The sequence below is a fragment of the Atractosteus spatula genome, chromosome 19, assembly GCF_055471065.1.
Source record: "Atractosteus spatula isolate fAtrSpa1 chromosome 19, fAtrSpa1.hap1, whole genome shotgun sequence".
Taxonomy (NCBI): Eukaryota; Metazoa; Chordata; class Actinopteri; order Semionotiformes; family Lepisosteidae; genus Atractosteus; species Atractosteus spatula.
Window position 1 is genome coordinate 14,205,074 of NC_142724.1, and position 19,128 is coordinate 14,224,201.

The 19,128-nt window shown below is 47.2% G+C and overlaps 1 protein-coding gene across 1 annotated transcript in view; it reads right to left on the minus strand.

Moving 5' to 3' along the window:
* LOC148818140 (disks large-associated protein 4-like) overlaps positions 1–16,087 on the minus strand; it is a 64,195-nt gene extending 48,108 nt beyond the window's left edge. The window contains exons 1-5 of the mRNA XM_088937737.1: positions 14,846–16,087; positions 14,094–14,320; positions 12,621–12,707; positions 11,326–11,479; positions 4,839–5,079 (exon numbers count right to left, since the gene is read on the minus strand). Of these exons, the coding sequence (XP_088793863.1) occupies positions 4,839–5,079; positions 11,326–11,479; positions 12,621–12,707; positions 14,094–14,320; positions 14,846–16,087 (1,951 nt within the window). The remainder of the gene's footprint in view (positions 1–4,838; positions 5,080–11,325; positions 11,480–12,620; positions 12,708–14,093; positions 14,321–14,845) is intronic.
* Positions 16,088–19,128: the final 3,041 nt, after the last annotated feature.

Genomic DNA, 19,128 nt, shown 5'->3' on the forward strand with positions numbered 1-19,128 from the left:
TATCCCAAATAATACAAAGAATACAAAGAATGTTGAGCGAAATAAATAAAGTAGCACTTTCAAGTTCTGTGGAAAGATGTAAAGACTGCAGCAGCTTGCTTTTGTGACTGGGTTAAAACACAGAGACACCAACCCTGTGGTTTTTGTATTTTGAGGTTAGAAAGAATCAGCATTGATGAGTGCATTTAAAACCACAATAAAAGTAAAATGCACACAGTTAGTTGTAAAACCTCCAGACAAATAGTCAACATTTCCAGGTATGCACAGTCATATTCTGCAATTCAGAACAAGGCAACAAAACTTCCTGTGAGGTGAAGTGGCCCTATGACACTGCAAACAAGCAGACTTGTGAATACATCTCTTTTAATCCAATAGAAATGTTGGTCTCATCTTCCAGACGGTTTTGCTGACATACACTACTTGCTTGTTAACTCTGCATGCAGATCACATTGGAACATTTCTGCGGTGAAATGTCTGCTGCACAATCTGTACTTTCTCGCCTGTACATCACGTTACATTAGCCATCACAGTGACTAGTGAGCAGGAAGGGCCGCTTCACGTCTCGGATCACGCAAACTCTCGCTCTCGCCCGTGGTGAGACCAGGGGTTTGCGACAACATGGTGACTATCCAGTGCTTGCACAAAGTTCACAATTTTGTGCTTCATTTGAAATCTGCCATTTTGTCCATAATCTGAATGAATTGATTTTTTTACCACAAATTAATAACCGGGCTGAGAATTTGGCCCTCACTTTCAAAACCAATGTTCCCCTTTTGTTTTGACGTTTGCACCTCCACAGTGCTGTAAGGTCATTTTAATATCACAGAATCAATACAGTTGGGTGTTACTGTCTGGTTTAACAGTTCTCTTTGACTATTCTCTTTATTGTACAAAAGCCATCATCAATAAGCAGAGCTTTGCTTGGGGCTTGTTTATTCTGGGAAAGATGGCAGAGAGAGCTGATGTTTGTGATCCAGTTTCCTAAAATAACCTGCAAGCCTGCCAGGAGATGAAAGTGTGGCATTTGAAGTGAAATGTGTTTATTTGTCCTCTGAAAACTTAAATAATTCCAGTACCACCTGTCTACTTGATGAAGCTCTGTGCACATTTATTTGGAAACAATAAAAAATTGTCCATCTATTAAAGATTACACCATTACATAGGGCAGCTGCAGATTCTGTCAGTCTCTACACTGGAGTCCATATGAAACTTCATTTCTCGCCTTTCCAGATACACTCTTTCTGGTAAGAAAAGCTTCAATTTGAACAACCCTGAGCTGGAGTTGTGCACAAAGCAGGTCTTCCCCCCACCACCTCAAATAGTTGTCCAGATAAATGAGGAATCTCATAGCCTTCTTTCTAAAGCATTTCTCCCTTTAATTGTTCTATTTATAACACAAAAGGCCTTTAGCCACATCTAAATTAGATCATAATCTCTCAGTTTTAACATTTCTCGATGACAATGGAATTACATTCTTTACAAATTATCTATAAACATTGTCTTGATGTTTGTGTGTTCTGTTCACAGCTGGACACTTGCAGCAAAGACAAATGCCACAGTTTTGGAGCAGGGAGCTATGTCTGTGTGTGCAGGCTGCAAAGAAATAGGTAGAGATTATTTCTGCACTGAAAAGTAGAAAGAAACAACACAACTTTTTGGATGTTGAGCTCACGGGTATGTTGAGGTACGGTGTTGAGGTACCGCACATTGTGTTTTTTCTTTCTAATTTCCTGTCATATCGTTCGTGCTCAGCAGAACCCAATATGAAACTTGGGGCACGTAGAAATATCTGCCATTGATGCACATAAGTTTCTAAATCTTCTACTCCAGTTCTTCTTTTTTAGCCCACCAAAGTTCGGCTTTCATTCCTGAAAGCTCTGAGTAAGACTTTGGTCTGCTGTTCTCTTCGGGCAAGTTGCCCGCCCCGTAGTTAATTAATTTAGTGGGCAGCTTGCCCATAGGTTGACAACTAGGAAGATCAATCTGTTTATGTTTTGAAGAAACACACAAAAAAATGCTCGCAATACTCCCAGGATCTCTTTCGGACATAAAAGAGATTCAGCACTTTTTTTTTTAGATTGTCTAACGTCAGCTCTCCTGGGGTTTTCCCCAGCTGGCAACAGGTTCCACACCTGAAGAGCGAGACAGCTCTCTCACGGAGTGGACTGGTTATTTTAAAGCACAGCTCTGACGGTCCACATGCAGTACATGATCCCAGCTTTAAATATTAATTAGCTAGGGGTGGCCTGGCCTGCTGTGGAGCCTACCCTGCCAAGCAGAGTTTAATGACCCAGAGGCGTATGTGTGTGTGCGTCCCATCTACCGCTTATCTGCCTCTGCTGTAGAATATGGGTCAGTCTCTGTGTGAGTGGGAGCCTGTCAGAGCGCTTTAGGCAGAGCAGAAGCTGCAGAGCCTGAAAATATCAGCCAGCTGCTCAACCCTGCAGCAGCTCCCTCATGGAGACCACAGGTAGGAGACCCCCATCCTCCAGTGAGGTTAGAAATTCTCTCGTGGGGGCATTGCGGAGGGATTTTGTGGGAATAGAATGCATTCTGAGAGCCTTCTGACTTAGGTTTATCAGGCTCTGTTAACCATCTTTGCCTTCCTGTTTATAGTAATAAAATGAGAATACAGGGCATGTGTTTATGCTTTAAGGCCCTCCCAGATTGGCTGGGGCTCTTCAAAATAATAATAATAATAATTGCTTACACTTATATAGCACTTTTCTGGACACTCCACTCAAAGCGCTTTACAGGTAATGGGGACTCCCCTCCACCACCACCAATGTGCAGCCCCAACCTGGATGATGCGACGGCAACCAGAACGCTCACCGCACATCAGCTATTAGTGGGGAGGAGAGTAGAGTATTGAAGCCAATTCATAGATGGGGTTTATTAGGAGGCCATGATTGGTAAGGGCCAATGGGAAATTTGGCCAGGATGCCGGGGTTACACCCCTACTCTTTTCGAGAAGCGCCCTGGGATTTTTAATGACCACAGTGAGTCAGGACTTCGGTTTTACATCTCATCCGAAGGACGGCGCTTGTTTACAGTATAGTGTCCCCAACACTGTACTGGGGCATTAGGACCCACATGGACTGCAGGGTGAGCACCCCCTGCTGGCCCCACTAACACCTCTTCCAGCAGCAGCCTTAGTTTTTCCCAGGAGGTCTCCCATCCAGGTACTGACCAGGCAGTGGTTTGCCAGTTGTGAGTTGCAGAGTGATATGGCTGCTGGCCATATCTCATCTATAGTATCTCATAATAGTCACTCAACTGGAATTGTGCTAAGAAAGAAGAGGATGAGTTATATTCAATTGTCAGGTCATCCAACACTTGTCGCTTCATCTAACTCTACAAAAACCTCCAAGTCTGTACATCTTTTTTTTCTGAGTGAAAACCATTGCTTCTGTCTGTTCACATCCCAGAGTCTCAAACTAAAACCCATTGTTATTACTCCAATATTGCAATTGTGTGTTTCCATTTCCTTTGCATAAGATCAAACGCCCTTTTGTGACTTTGGCGTAACACCCATTAGAGTCCATTCCCACAGATTTGGATTACAGCTCTGCGATTCATCTTGCCTTTGATCTCATTACAGTAGAGAATGAATCATTTTAGTAATATGCCCTAAAGCTAATGAAGGGATAAAAGGAAGTAAATGTCTTTTCCCATCAGTTACATCTTCATGAAGACTGCTCTGCCTTCCAGAATGGATTCAATACTGGGCATAGTATCCAATAAAAAAAAGGGGTTGTTTTTAGTGCAAGAAGAAACTAATGTCCTTTTCCTGATTTTAAACAACAAAAATGAGCAAATAACATCAAAACAGACATGATTTAATTATTGCCAATAAACCACGCTAATCCAGCAGTAAACCTGCAACAGCTTGACCCAACATTCAGGGCAGCCACCAGCTCAAAGCACAGATCTGCAATTCCATCCCAGCACACCTGCAAGACTTGATAGCTGAATTAGGCCCTCAACTGTCCGAAATGACTCTTTGTACAGAGCCTACTCAGTTCCTAAAGAACAGCTATCAGGACAGCATCCCCTTATAACAAGGGTGTTTGCTCCTAAGAATTCTTGGGTGTTTTGCATCCAGTTATGATACAAACCGTCAAATCCCAACAATTTGAATTTTCATTAGCCTTACCATGTTACTGTACTTCCTATCATGTTTTAACCAGAAAGACCTTGCCACGTTACACTATATATATTTCCATGTGTAACCAGAGATATGTACAAGTCAGGCGTACAGCAGGCTGGTAGTGAGGGTCTCACTCAAACTCTCTTACATGTCATTTTCCCTTGTTTAAAACATGTACTGTAACATTACACATTTAAACATGACAAAACATAATCATTTCTGATATTACTATTACAATACCCTCAACTCACAACACACACAGTCACTTTTCACCAATCGACTTAACACAATTAGCTAACGAAGTTCTGTATTTCGTCTCTGACCATCTGCAGCAGCCCCAGATATACACTCCTGATACCCTTAAAACAAACACAAACCCGTAAAACTTTAAACTGAAACACTGACATCGGTAAACATACAACTACAGACCTTTTTTTCAAAAAAGCCTCATTACTTTGGGTCTACGGGTCTTACCTAAAAAATGAGAAAAAAACATGGGAGGGTTACCAGAGATATGTACAAGTCAGGCGTACAGCTGGCTGGTAGCGAGAGTCTATTCCTGGCGCTATTCCTGACCCCGGTGCCCCACACCTCATCACCTGGTTACAAAGGCACTATTCCAGCTATTAACTGTAGTGAGCATTTCTGAAAGTAACCCCTGTTACTTGCCCCCAGCCTTCCCACTCACTGGTGCTGATGCTGTAGGTGCGCACGGTGGTGGCAGAGGGCGGGGGCGACTCGGAGCCCACAGAGGCGGTGTCCTCGTCCTGCGAGCAGCCGGCCTGGATGGCGCGCAGGTAGCTGTGGCTCCGCGATCGAAAGCAGGTGGGCAGGGGCAGGTCCAACGCCTCCACTGCTTGGGAGTCGGCCTCGCTGAACACCGATTCACTCGTCTCCTCGTACTGACGGCTGCCCTCCAGCTCCCGTGCCTGGAACACATGAGCAACATTTGGGCAACTCATGGGCAACACATAGGCAACACGTGAGCAACACATGGGAAACTCATGGGCCACATGTGAGCAACACATAGGGAACACGTGAGCAACACACGGGCAACTCATGGGCCACATGTGCTCAATACCAAGGCAACACATGAGCAACATGTAGACAACATATGGGCAGCACCTTCAGCACACAGGTCCCATGTGTGCAGCATGCCTTAAGCACACTGGCACAAGAAGGAACAAGAACAGGAACAAAAAGACTTAATTCGATTTTGTTTCAGGAGTTTGAAATCTTACAAGGAACTGACAAAGAGAAGCTGGACAACTGCAGTCACAGGCCAAAATAGTAGGGACCCCTAGTCCACTATATAGACAGCATCCATGGCATTCAATGCATGGGTAGCTTCCCAGATCTCAGTCCTATCGGAAAACTGGAATATGCAGTTAGATCCCGCATATCACTACCCTTATACCAACTCGACTGAAGTCGATACTGAGATCGAGATTGGAAAGGGCTGCGAGTATTTCCAAACCGTACGGAATACCTGTCCGTGTGCTGTGCTGTTCCCTTGCAAAGGGCCAACACACTCGGCAAGAGAGTTCCTAATGTCTGTGAATGTTCCTCAGTTTGAACTGGGAGATGGGGACCAAAAGGACACAACATGTAACGAATATACCCCTGCGTATAACAGGGATCTCAGCCGCCAGGGCTGGGGGAGGTCTCCTTTAGCTCAGCCGGCAAGTTCCCTCTTGCGTGACGCCGGAGACCCGGGTTCGCACCCAGGCAGTGAGGGACAAACTGGCAGGGCAGGAGCGGCAAGGGTGGAGACCCCAAGAACCGGTACATAAGCATTTATTTGACAGAGTATTTATTAGCAAAAATCGACGGCAATACATTCCACAAAGCTCTTGACCTCTGGAATGAACAATCTAAATGACCGATTCATTTGTACTTATTGGAATCCACACCTGGTGAGGTCTGTGGATAAACTCTCTATTAGTAGCCAAATGGGCAAGATGGGTCAAATCTTCTCTCATCTGTCACCTTTCTTACTGTATATCCCTGTGCTCTTGATGTCTTCATTATCATCAGCTGTAAGCAGTAGCGCAGGAGGTAAATGGCTTAAGGATGGGTGATTTTTATTTACACAAATCTGTGAAGCAGCTGCATACTGAGCAGGGAAGTAGGCTAGATGCTGAGTCTAGAAAGATAAGTGAGAGACCCAGCAAAGCCCTGAGATTTACTAGGTCAGTTCATTTGCTTTGTGTGCTTACAGCTCTCGGCGCTAACAAACATGACACTTTTCGCCACTCTCAACTCCAACACAGAAAGCGCAGCGAGATGGAGGGAACAGCTGGGAGTCTTTGAGAAACTGTCACTGTGGTGTCACAGCCCAGCTGAATAATCAGCCCTTTCCCCTGATCTCAGGGGCTGTGTGCTGTGTTCATTGGGTGATGGGTGCCAGAAAACAACAGCTCAGAGCTTTTTATAGTCGAGGCGGTGACATTGTTGCCGGAGTGTACTGAAATGTACAGTACCATGAGCATTTCTTCACCCACATTGATTGATTGGGTTACCGATATATGGCAGAATGAGTATAATGAGCTAGTCATGGTGATATCACTTCCTTCAGCTCTCGTTTGCGTCTGAGGCTTGTGTGTTTGAGGACCAGCTTTTCCCCTTGCTGCGTTTGATACTTGTTTGAGCAAAGCAGCTCGGGCACTCAGAGAACTGCGGTTTATATACAGGGTCAAACTAAATACAGTGCTACAAAATACAGTACAGCACATTCCACCCATTTGCTGAAAAAGAGAACTTGGTGTCTACAGCCTTCCTCCTACCAGCATGTTAGGAGTGGTATCTTGTGTGATGTGGTTGACAGAGACCTAGCACATCTGAGGCTTAATTAGTATCAGGAACATGCCAGCGAAATGCAGGCACGTTATTGAACCCTTGTTTTTGCAAGCTGATCGCAGTCTGAGCAGCAGATACAGTCATTTGTTTAAAGAGACCCTAACTCTACCAAGTCAGCCATGGGTTTTATCAGGTAAGCATTTGCTGAGACAAAGAGCTTGGAATCCTTTCTTTCTTCTGGAACTTTATACACACAGCCACTTGACAGGTAAATCGAAATGAAAATAAAATTTGCTATGTGCTAATTCGCAGTGGTACAGGAAAACGGATTCGAATTCTGCATCCATCGCTGTCAGAACTGGCTGAATAAAAATGTAGCACGTCACCACTTCCTCGAAGGCTTGAGTTCAAATTTCCTGTCTCGGAAGCCTTTCAGAAATCAGGGGGCCATCTGTAACATCAGAATATCGGCCATATAAAACTCCCAGCAGCACTGTAACAGCGTCACAGGGCCCGTCATCAGACTCACCGTGTAAGTCGACATTTTAGAGCCCTCTGTCCTTTGTCACTATCTGTCGGCAATCCTGTCATCAAGCTGAAGATTCTTGTGCACGAGACATTTGTCCTGTGTTGGCTAAAGCCTGGAGGAGGTACTGGCAGTGTTAAAGTGATGTCTTTGCAGAAATTCTCTTATTCAGGTCAGAATCAGTCATGCCCACCTAGCACTGGTTGGCAGTTTTACGGCACTTGGCCAGCGCAGAGTAACAATCTGTCCTGAGCCGAGCGACTGCCAATTTGCTTCTCATGGCTGTTCCTTAAAAAAAAACAAAAACAGGCTGTTTCTTTTTAAAGAAACAAACTGTCTTTTGGTACAGCTGGACTTCCTTTTTGCTTTACACTGTACAATATTTAGATGATCCTTGCGTGAACTGTCACGATCGTAATCCCTCCTCTTAAGGGCTCTCCTGCCCTTTCGTGTTTTAGTTGATTTCATGCATCTGCTCCCTGTTTTGTCCTCCCGGCTACCTGGACTTTGGATTGTGCCCTGTTTTTCCCTTTTGGATTCTTGTTCGCCCGGGCCACGCCCTCCTGTCTGTCTTCCCATCCTGCTCCTGCTGCGATTCCCTAGAAGTCTTGTTCCAGTCACTTCCGGATTATACCATCTGCACAGGGTCCTAAACTACGCATTGTGACATGAACCCCATCTGGGAGTAAAGAGCCACTATGGGCAGGAACCACTACACCCACGTTTGGGGTCTCACACTGGCAGATCTGTGGTGTAGATTGCTTAGTCCCTTGCAGGCATTTGTTTTTCAGGCCAGCTATATAGGCTGGTATAATTAAACAAACGAAGGCACCAGGCTGTGATCAGACATCTGACACAAGAGAACACTATGCCACAGCAAACTGACAAATGCTTGTGGAATGTACTGTTCTCTAGAGAAATTGGATGATATCCCAAAGTTTTATATTTTTATCTCCAGCATCCATTTTTAGTTCCTAGGCAAAGGACAAAAATCGTGCACATTGTGTGATAACAAACTGCAGGATTGACAGGTAAACTTCCAGGACCCATCTTGCTGGTTATTTCATGAATAAATAAGTTGTGCAATTGGAAAAAAAGTGATTGAAGGGCAACACTGGAGATTAAACACACATAATATTGAGAGTTCAGCTTCATATATAGGTTGTCTTTGAGTCTGATGGTTCATTTCAATAGAGCGCCACAGATTTGTAGCAGCACCTTGGGGATTAGATAAAGCCAGACACCTCAGATTTTGTTTATTTATTCTTATGTTGGTGAGCATTTCTTGGCAGTTGCCTGTCTCATTTAAGCTGATTAGCCAGGCTGCGTTTCTCATCGTGTTATCCAGAGGGCTCACCCTCCGCAGTCACACTGTCTGTTTCCCAGGACTGGAGTGAAGTGATGATAATTCGCTCTGACCTGTTTTTAAACACGATTGGTGACAATGGATGAGGCTACTGACAGCATTACTTACATTCTGTAGAGACCTATTTAGATTTTTAAAAACCAGCTGAACTTTTAAAATTCACCCGAAATGTGTTAAGTATTAAACTGCGGAGCAGCGGTTCCTATCTGGGGTCCTGGAGGAACACTGAATCTGCTGAAATTTTTTCATCTCCAGTGTCAAATGCTGATTTAATTGATCCGATTTATACTTTTATTTGACTTGTTTCTTCAGTCAATCCTGGATGCCTGACTTCAAGGGTACAACTTCAGCATACAGTATATGACATTAAACAGACTCTCCTCACCAATTATTTCTGACTGTCAACTAACTACTAACTATAACTGTCACAGAACTAACTGTACCAGAGGCGCCCACAATGAGAGTGATACTGTATCAGACACATCCACACTGGAGTGATACTGTATCAGACACGCCCGCACTGGAGTGATACTGTATCAGGCACGCCCAAACTGGAGTGATACTGTATCAGGCACGCCCACACTGGAGTGATACTGTATCAGACATGCCCACACTGGAGTGACACTGTATCAGGCACGCCCACACTGGAGTGATACTGTATCAGGCATGCCCACTCCGGAGTGATACCGTATCAGGCACGCCCACACTGGAGTGATACTGTATCAGACACACCCACACTGGAGTGACACTGTATCAGGCACGCCCACACTGGAGTGATACTGTATCAGACACGCCCACACTGGAGTGACACTGTATCAGACACGCCCACACTGGAGTGAAATTGTATCAGACACACCCACAATGAGAGTGATACTGTATCAGACACACCCACACTGGAGTGACACTGTATCAGACACGCCCACACTGGAGTGAAATTGTATCAGACACACCCACAATGAGAGTGATACTGTATCAGACACACCCACACCGGAGTGAAACTGTATCAGACACGCCCACACTGGAGTGACACTGTATCAGGCACGGCCACACTGGAGTGACACTGTATCAGGCACCCCCACACTGGAGTGATATTGTATCAGACACGCCCACTCTGGAGTGATACTGTATCAGGCACGCCCACACTGGAGTGAAACTGTATCAGGCATGCCCACACTGGAGTGACACTGTATCAGACACACCCACACTGGAGTGAAATTGTATCAGGCATGCCCACACTGGAGTCATACTGTATCAGACACGCCCACTCTGGAGTGATACTGTATCAGGCATGCCCACTCCGGAGTGATACTGTATCAGACACGCCCACACTGGAGTGACACTGTATCAGGCATGCCCACACTGGAGTGACACTGTATCAGACACGCCCACACTGGAGTGAAATTGTATCAGACACGCCCACAATGAGAGTGATACTGTATCAGACACACCCACACTGGAGTGAAACTGTATCAGACGCCCACACTGGAGACATACTGTATCAGGCACGCCCACACTGGAGTGACACTGTATCAGGCACCCCCACACTGGAGTGATACTGTATCAGGCACGCCCACTTTGAGAGTGATAATGTATCAGTCATGCCCACACATGGAGTGAAACTGAAACTGTACCAGACACGCCCACACTGGGAGTGACACTGCATCAGATACACCCACAAGGAGCATTTTTCTGTCCTTCTGCATAAGTCAATTTGGTTATAGTTATAGTTGTCTGTTATCAGTGTATCTGAAATCAGACACACCCACGATGGAAGTGATACTGTTTCACACATGTCCATGTATCACGTACATCCACAATGAGCATTTTACCCTTCTGTGAAAATCGAGTTGGTTACATTTCTGACAAGACATCTGAATAAGTGCAGTTCTGAAACAGAATTCAATACAGGTTTGACACCAATTCCAATTCTCACCCTCAAACAGCTGATTTTGTGAAGCAAATTTACAAAAACACCCCAGATAGAAAAATGAAATCAATTAGCCTGTGATTAAGAACTCGGCTGGAGCAAAAAAATCATAAAATGTAAACACTGAATTTATGTACATGTATTATTGACACCAGTACACATCACATCCATGTCATCCTCGAAGACCTCTGAGACCCTCAGGTAGTCCAGTTATATTTCCTCCTCAGTTTATATCCAGCTCTGGTCAATGTGATGAGCTACAGTAATGGCTCATTGTCATTGTTAAGGTGAGGTCTAAGCAGCCAGGAGCATTATTCTGTGCTGATTAGGAGGGCGATGGCAGAGAACAGTAATTTTATTATATTGAAGTTCTTTAGTGCTGAAGTGCTCAACATAAAAGTGTTAGCACAGCTCTTCTGCCCTGTCCTTTCTGATAAGAGAGTGAGACCAATGCAGAACCTGTGGATTGGTCTGGCTCTCTCACTCTACAGGCGAACAGGAAATCCCCATTTTCACATTTCCACGGAGCCCCGGGTGTCAGGGAGGTGTTTTCTGACCTGACTGTTGCAGCTGTTCTTGCCCAGCGTGTTGCTGTCCGGGCTGAAGTCCTCATCCTCCCAGCGCTGAAAGGGGGAGCTCGGGGGAGCCCCGATACAGTCCAGGTTATCCAGACTCCGATTGCTGGAGAGCTCCCGGAGCGAGGGAAGACAGCTGAAGGAGGAGGAGCAGAGTCAGATCAGTGTGTCAGAGCGAAGAACTACAGCCCTCTCCTTATTCCATCCCGGCTCTATGCGCTGGGAAAGAGGAGCAGGAGCAGGTACCATTCTGCTGGTTCCATGTGCAATAAACCATCTCTCCAGCTCCTAGACCCGCAGTGGAGAGGCCCTGTCTAGCTGGCCTTTGGCCATTCTCTGTAATCTGCTGTCACGTCTCTCTGTTAAAGAAATAAGGATCGCATTCAAAGACATTTTTTAGGGCACGTGGCCTGATTGTGCAAAGAACACTTATTTCAAATCACTAAAACAAGGTGTTATTTTTCCATTTCACATTTCTACGAGAGGTGAGCTCAACACTAGGAGTCAAAATAATTTCTGCTTTCTGTCTAATTGTCCTTCTGTAGGGTAAAGTCCGACTGCATTGCTAGCCTATTTTGCGTTGCTGTAAATATCGACTTGGTCACACCAGCGTAACATGATTATCGTGGAGTGACCATCCCTTCCTAGACGCGGCAAACTGAGTTATGAGTCGTTCTGCGACGCATTTCAAGTCTGCTTTCGAAATGTCAAAGCACTAACAGCATGAATCTCAAAGCTTTTTCCTACTGAGTGAAATTTTCTCCCGAGGTTAAGAAAACCATCGTATGAGTCTGCAAAGTTCGCACACATTGCGGGTTAACCAGACAGAAAATAAACGCAAATATATGTCCCTTAAAAAATGGAGAATCTGAATTTTATTTGCCACCACAAGGAGCGGAGTAAATTTCACACTGGAGACAAAAGCTTTCAAAGCTGTGGTTTGCCTGCTGCTTCTTTACTGTGTTCTGTTGCCTCTACATGCAAAGCACATGAGAACAAGGAAAGCAGGAACGCTGTGGGGGGGGGGGAGATCTGGACTGGGAGGAAGGGGGGCACACCAGAGATCAGAGCCAGGTGTCTGAACTGCTCTGACCCCCGTGTGGACTACATGGATTCAGGTCTCTGGATGTGAAACACAGCAGCAGACATGGTGAATTCGCAGAGCTGTCAGCAGTGCGGGAGGGCTCTGGTGCTGGGCGGGGGACCGGCCCTCCGGTCCCCCGGCCCCCCGGCCCCCCGAGGGGAGCCAGCTCCAGGCCGCCGCGTGAGACACTGACCTGCTGAGCTGAAGCAGCGAGCCCACGCTCTGCTGAGAAGACCACAGCCCCTCAAAGTCCCCCTGCAGGACCGAACAGCCCCGGGATCTGCAGGGACACATGGTTTGGGGGGGGAGGTGGGTGTTTGTAGGGGGGGGGAGGTTGAGCGTTAAAGAGGCTACCAATCTTACTTTTACTCTAAATCCTAATGGCACTGCAATCACAGACCATTCCTACAACCCAACAACCCTACTGAAGATGGTTCATCAACTGCCTTTCACTGCTGGTTCTCCCCTGAAAGAACAGAACGACACAGACAATATTTTCTTAATTTTATTACAGATCTGCCTAGTGAGCCCGCTAGTGGCGTTTGTGTTTATTCAGCGTGTGAGACTCTTTAATTACAAGAACAGCTTGAGTCTGTTAAAAGACGATCATCCTTCAGGAATAACAGTCGCTCTTCATTAAAACAACATTCAGAGCTAAATGCACTGGACCACCAATGGAATCTGATTGGATCGGGTGCATGTTATGAATTATAGAAGCACTGAAAGGTTCTGGATATTGCCAAAATAATAACAGAACCGTCTGGTTAAATATCTTGACAAAGCACTGCCCCCTAGTGTAGGATGATTGAACTGTCAGTTGTCCATCAGGTGTGGGTTGAAAGTGTGTGTGTTGAAATTCGTAACTGGTTAAATTGGTCCAATTTAGGCAAAAATTAATGGATCGGGATACGTGAAAGGACAGGCGGAATAAAATCCGGAAGGCTGCACACCCCTGGAGCAGAACCTGATGAAAACAAAAGGGCGGATTTCACGTTTATTGCCACAGGGTTGAGAACAAAACCATGAACTTCCTCTCCTTAACAATGTGAGCACTTCCTGGGTTTGAGCTAGAGCTGATGAAGGCAAAGGCTCACGCGTTCTGCGTACAGCTCATCACAGAGGCATCGAGAGGGCTCATCGTTTAAAAAGAGCTCTTCGGCGCAGTGTCGTCTCCTTTAAAAAGCCCAGGACCAAGATTTCCATAGAAAAATACTAGAACAAATTCCCCATTTAGGGAATTTCAGCCAACGTGCAATGGTTTACATTTTGAAATTGTACCAGCATTTTCTGAACCCACCGGATTGTGGAATTTCTGGAAACCCTACATGCATGTTCAGCCAGAAAGTACCTTTGAACTATTGGGCAGGTAGCAGTCGATTTCAGGAACCTTTAAAGAGCACAAGCCGTTTTCTGAAGGGTGCAAGTGTGGGGTAACATTTTCTGAGAACCAAATGGAATTCATGGTACAGTCATTAGGTGGTTGTTTCTGCTTCCTGTCTAACTGTGGTTCCACATCTGTACAGCAGGATATAACTACAGCTGGTGGGCCTAAATTGAGTTACTGCTCTGGCTGAGACAAGAACCCAACATCCTGAAGAGGATTCACAGCCTTTCCAGTGGGTGGCAGTCTCGAGAAGGGGGGGGGGGGGGGGGGGGGGGCGCTTACTTGCGTGGGGGCAGCTGCTCGCTCAGAGACTGCTGCGTGGCCTTCAGGTAGCTCTGCCGGCGGGCGGCGGTCTTGGGCGAGGGCTTGGGGCTGCCCTCCGAGTCCTCGCTGTCCTCGTCGCCCATGGCCTTGATGTAGCTGCCGCTGCGCATGCGCCGGCAGGGGATCTCACTGGAGCCCCCCCCTCTGTCCCGGGACAGCGTGCTGTTCCACTCCCCCAGCGGGATCTGCGGGAAGCACAGTTCCATCAGGACCTCCACTCCACACCCCCGCTGGGCTGCCAGCACACTCAATCTGCTTCATACCACAGCCGGGCCTAAGGGTGGATTCAATTACAAACAATGACTAAAAGACTTCCCCTGTCATACTGAAGTTTAACGTGGCAATTAAGGCTGAAAAAAAAAATCAAGAATCTGATGAACTCCTCCGTGGCAGCTTCGCTAATAGCTTACTCATCTAATAGCTTCCCGTTAATTTAAATAGTTTCTAAAGGTGCCTTTTCTAACCAGATTAATGGCCAGATACATCTTCTTTTCCAGCTTCCATCCCTGTCAATTAAGATTGCAGCTAAGAAACCCCCCCCCCCCAAAAAAAACGATCGACGCTGTTTGACTTTTCACGTTAGTGATCTCAGAGAGCCCCAAAGACCCGCGCTCCTGTAAGTAAGGCGGCCTGATTGTTTTGCCTGGTTTGTCGGTAAACCCTGGGCCCGTGGAGGGAAAGGGGGCCGGGTGTCCTGCAGGGATACTCACTTGCCCTCGTACCTGCAGGTAGTGGCAGGACAGGTCCTGGTGGCAGGACTTGGACTTGAGCAGCGCTTTGTCGATGGTGGCTGAGCCCTTCTGGCACACTTGCCTGGCCTGGCTGAGGGTGAGGGTGGACCAGGAGCCTCGCTTGACAAACTTGTTGTCCCCGCCAGACCCTCCTCCCCCTCCTCCCCCTCCTACCCCACCCCCACCCCCACCCCCAGGGCCTGGAAGCGACGGGCAGGCCTGAAGCTTGAGGTCGTTGCTGCTCTTGGAGGCCTTGAGCGTGTGCTCGCTGATGGTGTTGTAGGCGTGCATGAAGTACTTGGACGAGGCCTGGCCGTCGGGACCCTGGCGGCCCAGGGTCATCAGGGCCATGGGGTTGCGGTAGCTGCCGGAGTCCCCGTCCAGGTTGTCGTCGGAGCTCCAGAAGCCCGACATGTTGGAGCGGGGCCTGCGCTTGCTGCCCTCCGTCTTGGCCCGGTCTTTGCTCTTGCTGCGGCGGCTCTGCTTGGCATCCTCCGCCCCGCCCCCCCCGCCGCCGCCGCCACCGCCGCCCCCCGTGCTGTTGGCGAAGCGCCCGTTGAGGCTGCCCTTGCCGGAGCTCTCCAGCGACTGGGACTTGGCGAAGAGCTTCTGCACGGAGTGCACCAGGTAGCGGATGCGGCCGGGGCTCTCGCTGCGCTGCTTGGCGGCGCCACTGCGGTGGAACTGCAGCGTGCTGAAGCCGTCCCGGTGGATGGGCAGCTGTTTCTCGAACTGGTCCAGCAGGTTGGGGGGCAGCCGGTTCATCCGGCTGCCCGCCGAGATGGTGGCGGAGCCGCTGGTGATCATCGGGCCTCCGCTCATGCCCATGCCCAGGCCCAGGCCCATGCCCATGCCCATGCCCATGGACATGGAGGGGCCCAGGGTGGTGCCCGTGCCGATGCCCCCAATGCTGCCCCCGCCGGGCACCGAGCTGGGGGACAAGTCGGGCGGGTCGAAGTGGGAGTTGTAGTGGATGCGGGGGAAGGTGCTGCTGTTGGAGAGCTGGTTGTTGAGGGGCAGCATGCAGTCGGGGGGCAGGGAGCTGGGGGTGGGCGGGGGGAAGTGAAGAGGGTCCATGGTGCCATAGGGGTCGATGCCAGGGCTGAGCAGGTACGGGCTTCGGGGGTCGGGCGCGGGCGGGTACAGGGGCTCCTGGGGGCCGGCCGACGGGTCGCAGGAGTCAGACAGGTGGCGGCTGCGGTTGGCTCCTAACCCTTTCATGGTCGCCAGCAAGTCCCCTTTAGAACATGGTGCCGGCGGCGGGGAGACCAGATCCGGGGGGGCTAATCCTGGAAGACAAACCGACAGGGAGACGAGAGGTGAGATTCCCAGCAGCCGCTCAGGGGCGGAGGTCACTGAGCGCGCAATCGCAGGGCTCTCCAAATACCGAATTCTCTAATAATAAGGATTCAGATGATTCAATTATATTATTATCATTCAGATTATTAAAATGTAGGGAACATAATTTATGGCAGAAGCACATTCCCTGTCTAAGGCAAGAAAACGTTGAAATTATTATGATTAATAATGATAATAATAATAATTGCTTACACTTATATAGCGCTTTTCTGGACACTCCACTCAAAGCACTTTACAGGTAATGGGGATCCTCTCCACCACCACCAGTGTGCAGCCCCACCTGGATGATGTGATGGCAGCCATAGTGCAACAGAATACTCCCCACACAGCAGCTCTCAGAGGGGAGGAGAGCAGAGTGATGAAGCCAGTTCAGAGATGGGGATTATTAGGATGCCATGATTGATAAAGGCCAATGAGAAATTGGTTACACCCAGTTACACCCCTACTCTTTTTGAGAAACGCCCTGGGATTTTTAATGACCGCAGAGAGTCAGGACCTTGGTTTTACGTCTCATCCGAAAGGATGGTGCCTTTTCACAGTATAGTGTCCCAGTCACTACACTGGGGCATTAGGACCCACACAGACCACAGGGTGAGCACCCCCTGCTGGCCCCACTAACACCTCTTCCAGCAGCAACCTTAGTTTTCCCCAGGAGGTCTCCCATCCAGGTACTGACCAAAACTCACACCTGATCAGCTTCAGTGGGGTGCCAGTTGTGAGCTGCAGGGTGATATAGCTGCAATAATAATTCAAATAAATCTCATATTTAAAAATTGAATAGCTCTTGCTCAGCTCTGAGTGAAGAAAAAGAGAAAGAGATTTCGCATTCCAGGAAATTGCCCAGCATGTAGAAAAACAGCAGTGATCCCACATTACGTAAATTGTTTTGAAAACTGCGCATAAGCCCATTCCCTGCTCTCACATTAACATAGTGCGTGACACTCTTGCTGGTGGATTAGAGGTTTTATTGTTGGTTAAACTGTGTTTCCGCTGTGATCAAAGAGCTTTCGACAGGGTGTTAACAGCCCTGTGAGTGCCATTTACCCCGAGTGAGACTCGGGTTTAGCAGGATAAACTGGAATAAGGCGATGTCACCTTGCCCAGGACCGACTTGTGTGTTTCAGCCCCACCAAAGTACTGCCTCTGTTCAGCCCATCACGCCTGCTTCGAAGAGACAAGATCTCAGCCCCCTGACTTCATTAGAAGGATATCCTGATTCAACAATGGGTTATCCTTAAAGAGTAGAGCACGGCAAATTTAAATTAATCTCCCTTAAAGCACTCATTATGAAATACTCCTGCCAGTTGCATTTGCAGTAGAAATAAATGAACAAAGCATACAATCATATTTTCTACGTCATCATCGTCCTAAAGAAATGGTTCATGTCCTCGGCACCTTCCTGTTGTCCCTGTGCGTCCTGCTCACTTATTGATCCTTCGGCTTCCTGCTTTTGTTGAAGCTGAATGACGAACCGAAGCGCAGCAGAAGGTTGTGTCACACCAATACCCTTCCCCTCCTCGTGTCCTCCTTCGGCACGCCAGGAAAAAAAACTTTCTGAAACGTTTTGCTTGACAAAATCCAGAAAACTCTAGAGGGCACTACAAGGGACACTACTTACTCTCAATAGAATATGAAATAAGCAATACTTAGAAAAGCATACATAGCTTTACATTAGAGTCCTACTGTGTTAGAATAAACCAGCACTATGCTGAGTTTATATATGTATTTATACAGCACAACACCAGGCATAAAAGGGAGAGGACATAAACAGAAGTATTGGGGTGGTTTTTGCTGGCACAAAGCAGATACTCATGAGAAGATACAGCAGTAACTCTGAGGCACAGCAATATAGAGGATAACTGGAAAACGCCACTGTATTTCAAGGTGCTCATTTTACCATGACAGTGTCAAAGTAAATGGCACCTGTAGGCCTTCTATAATTGAATTATATATTTACTTGCTCTCCACAATTTTCCTCAAATATTTGGAAATCAGTTGTCTTTTCCAGGTCTGGAGTAGATGTCTCTCAACAAGCTGCTGTTTATATCATGTTTTTATTGAACTTATTTAATAATCTGTGTCAAAGCAGCCCTCTTTAGTACTCAAAAGGCCAGGAGGAAAAACTTGTGCTGCTAACAACCTGCCACCCGATCACATCCATCCTCCCAAGCGCTTTCTTGCAGAACGAAATCTGCCCAGCAGGTGGTGTATTGATCTTGTTCCCCCATCAGCTAACATGCAATGAAAAAATCTAAGTCTAACGCTTTTGAGATTTTGAATTTATAAAGCCAACACTTTTGATACAATATCAGTGATGATGGTGGAGTATATCTTTCACCAAACCACCAGGAGTCCCCAAAACCAGCTAGTGTAGCTAAATATTGTGACTCACTGTAGAAGGGAAACACTTCACGAAGACAGAAAGCTTACATCCTGTGATTTTTCATTTCAGATAAAGTTCTCGAAATACTGGTTAAAACAACAACCATATGCTGTAGCAGGAAGAGAGGGGGGTTTGATCTTCCAGCCAGATAAAAAATATTTTAATGTCAACTTCGGTCTAGGTCCTCCAGGCTCTTACTGTGCAGGATGGATGCTCAGAGTGTCCTGTATTGACACAGAGAAGTACACAGTGCTTAATGACGGCTGGAAACTGCCCTCTGGATTTCTCACACAATTCCCAGCTGATCAGTGATTGGTCATGTTAATCACTCCTCTTGGGCTGACGTTAATTCTGAATAAAAATAGTCCCAGCTTCATCACCCCTGAAAACCTCCAGGGGAGAAAGTCTCACAAGGAAATTACTCAGATTTCGATTGAGAAAGGATGTGCAGACTGGTCTGGTCAGTGCGTTGCTTGAACAAGCCACAACAAACAGAAGGAATATATTGAACCACAAATGA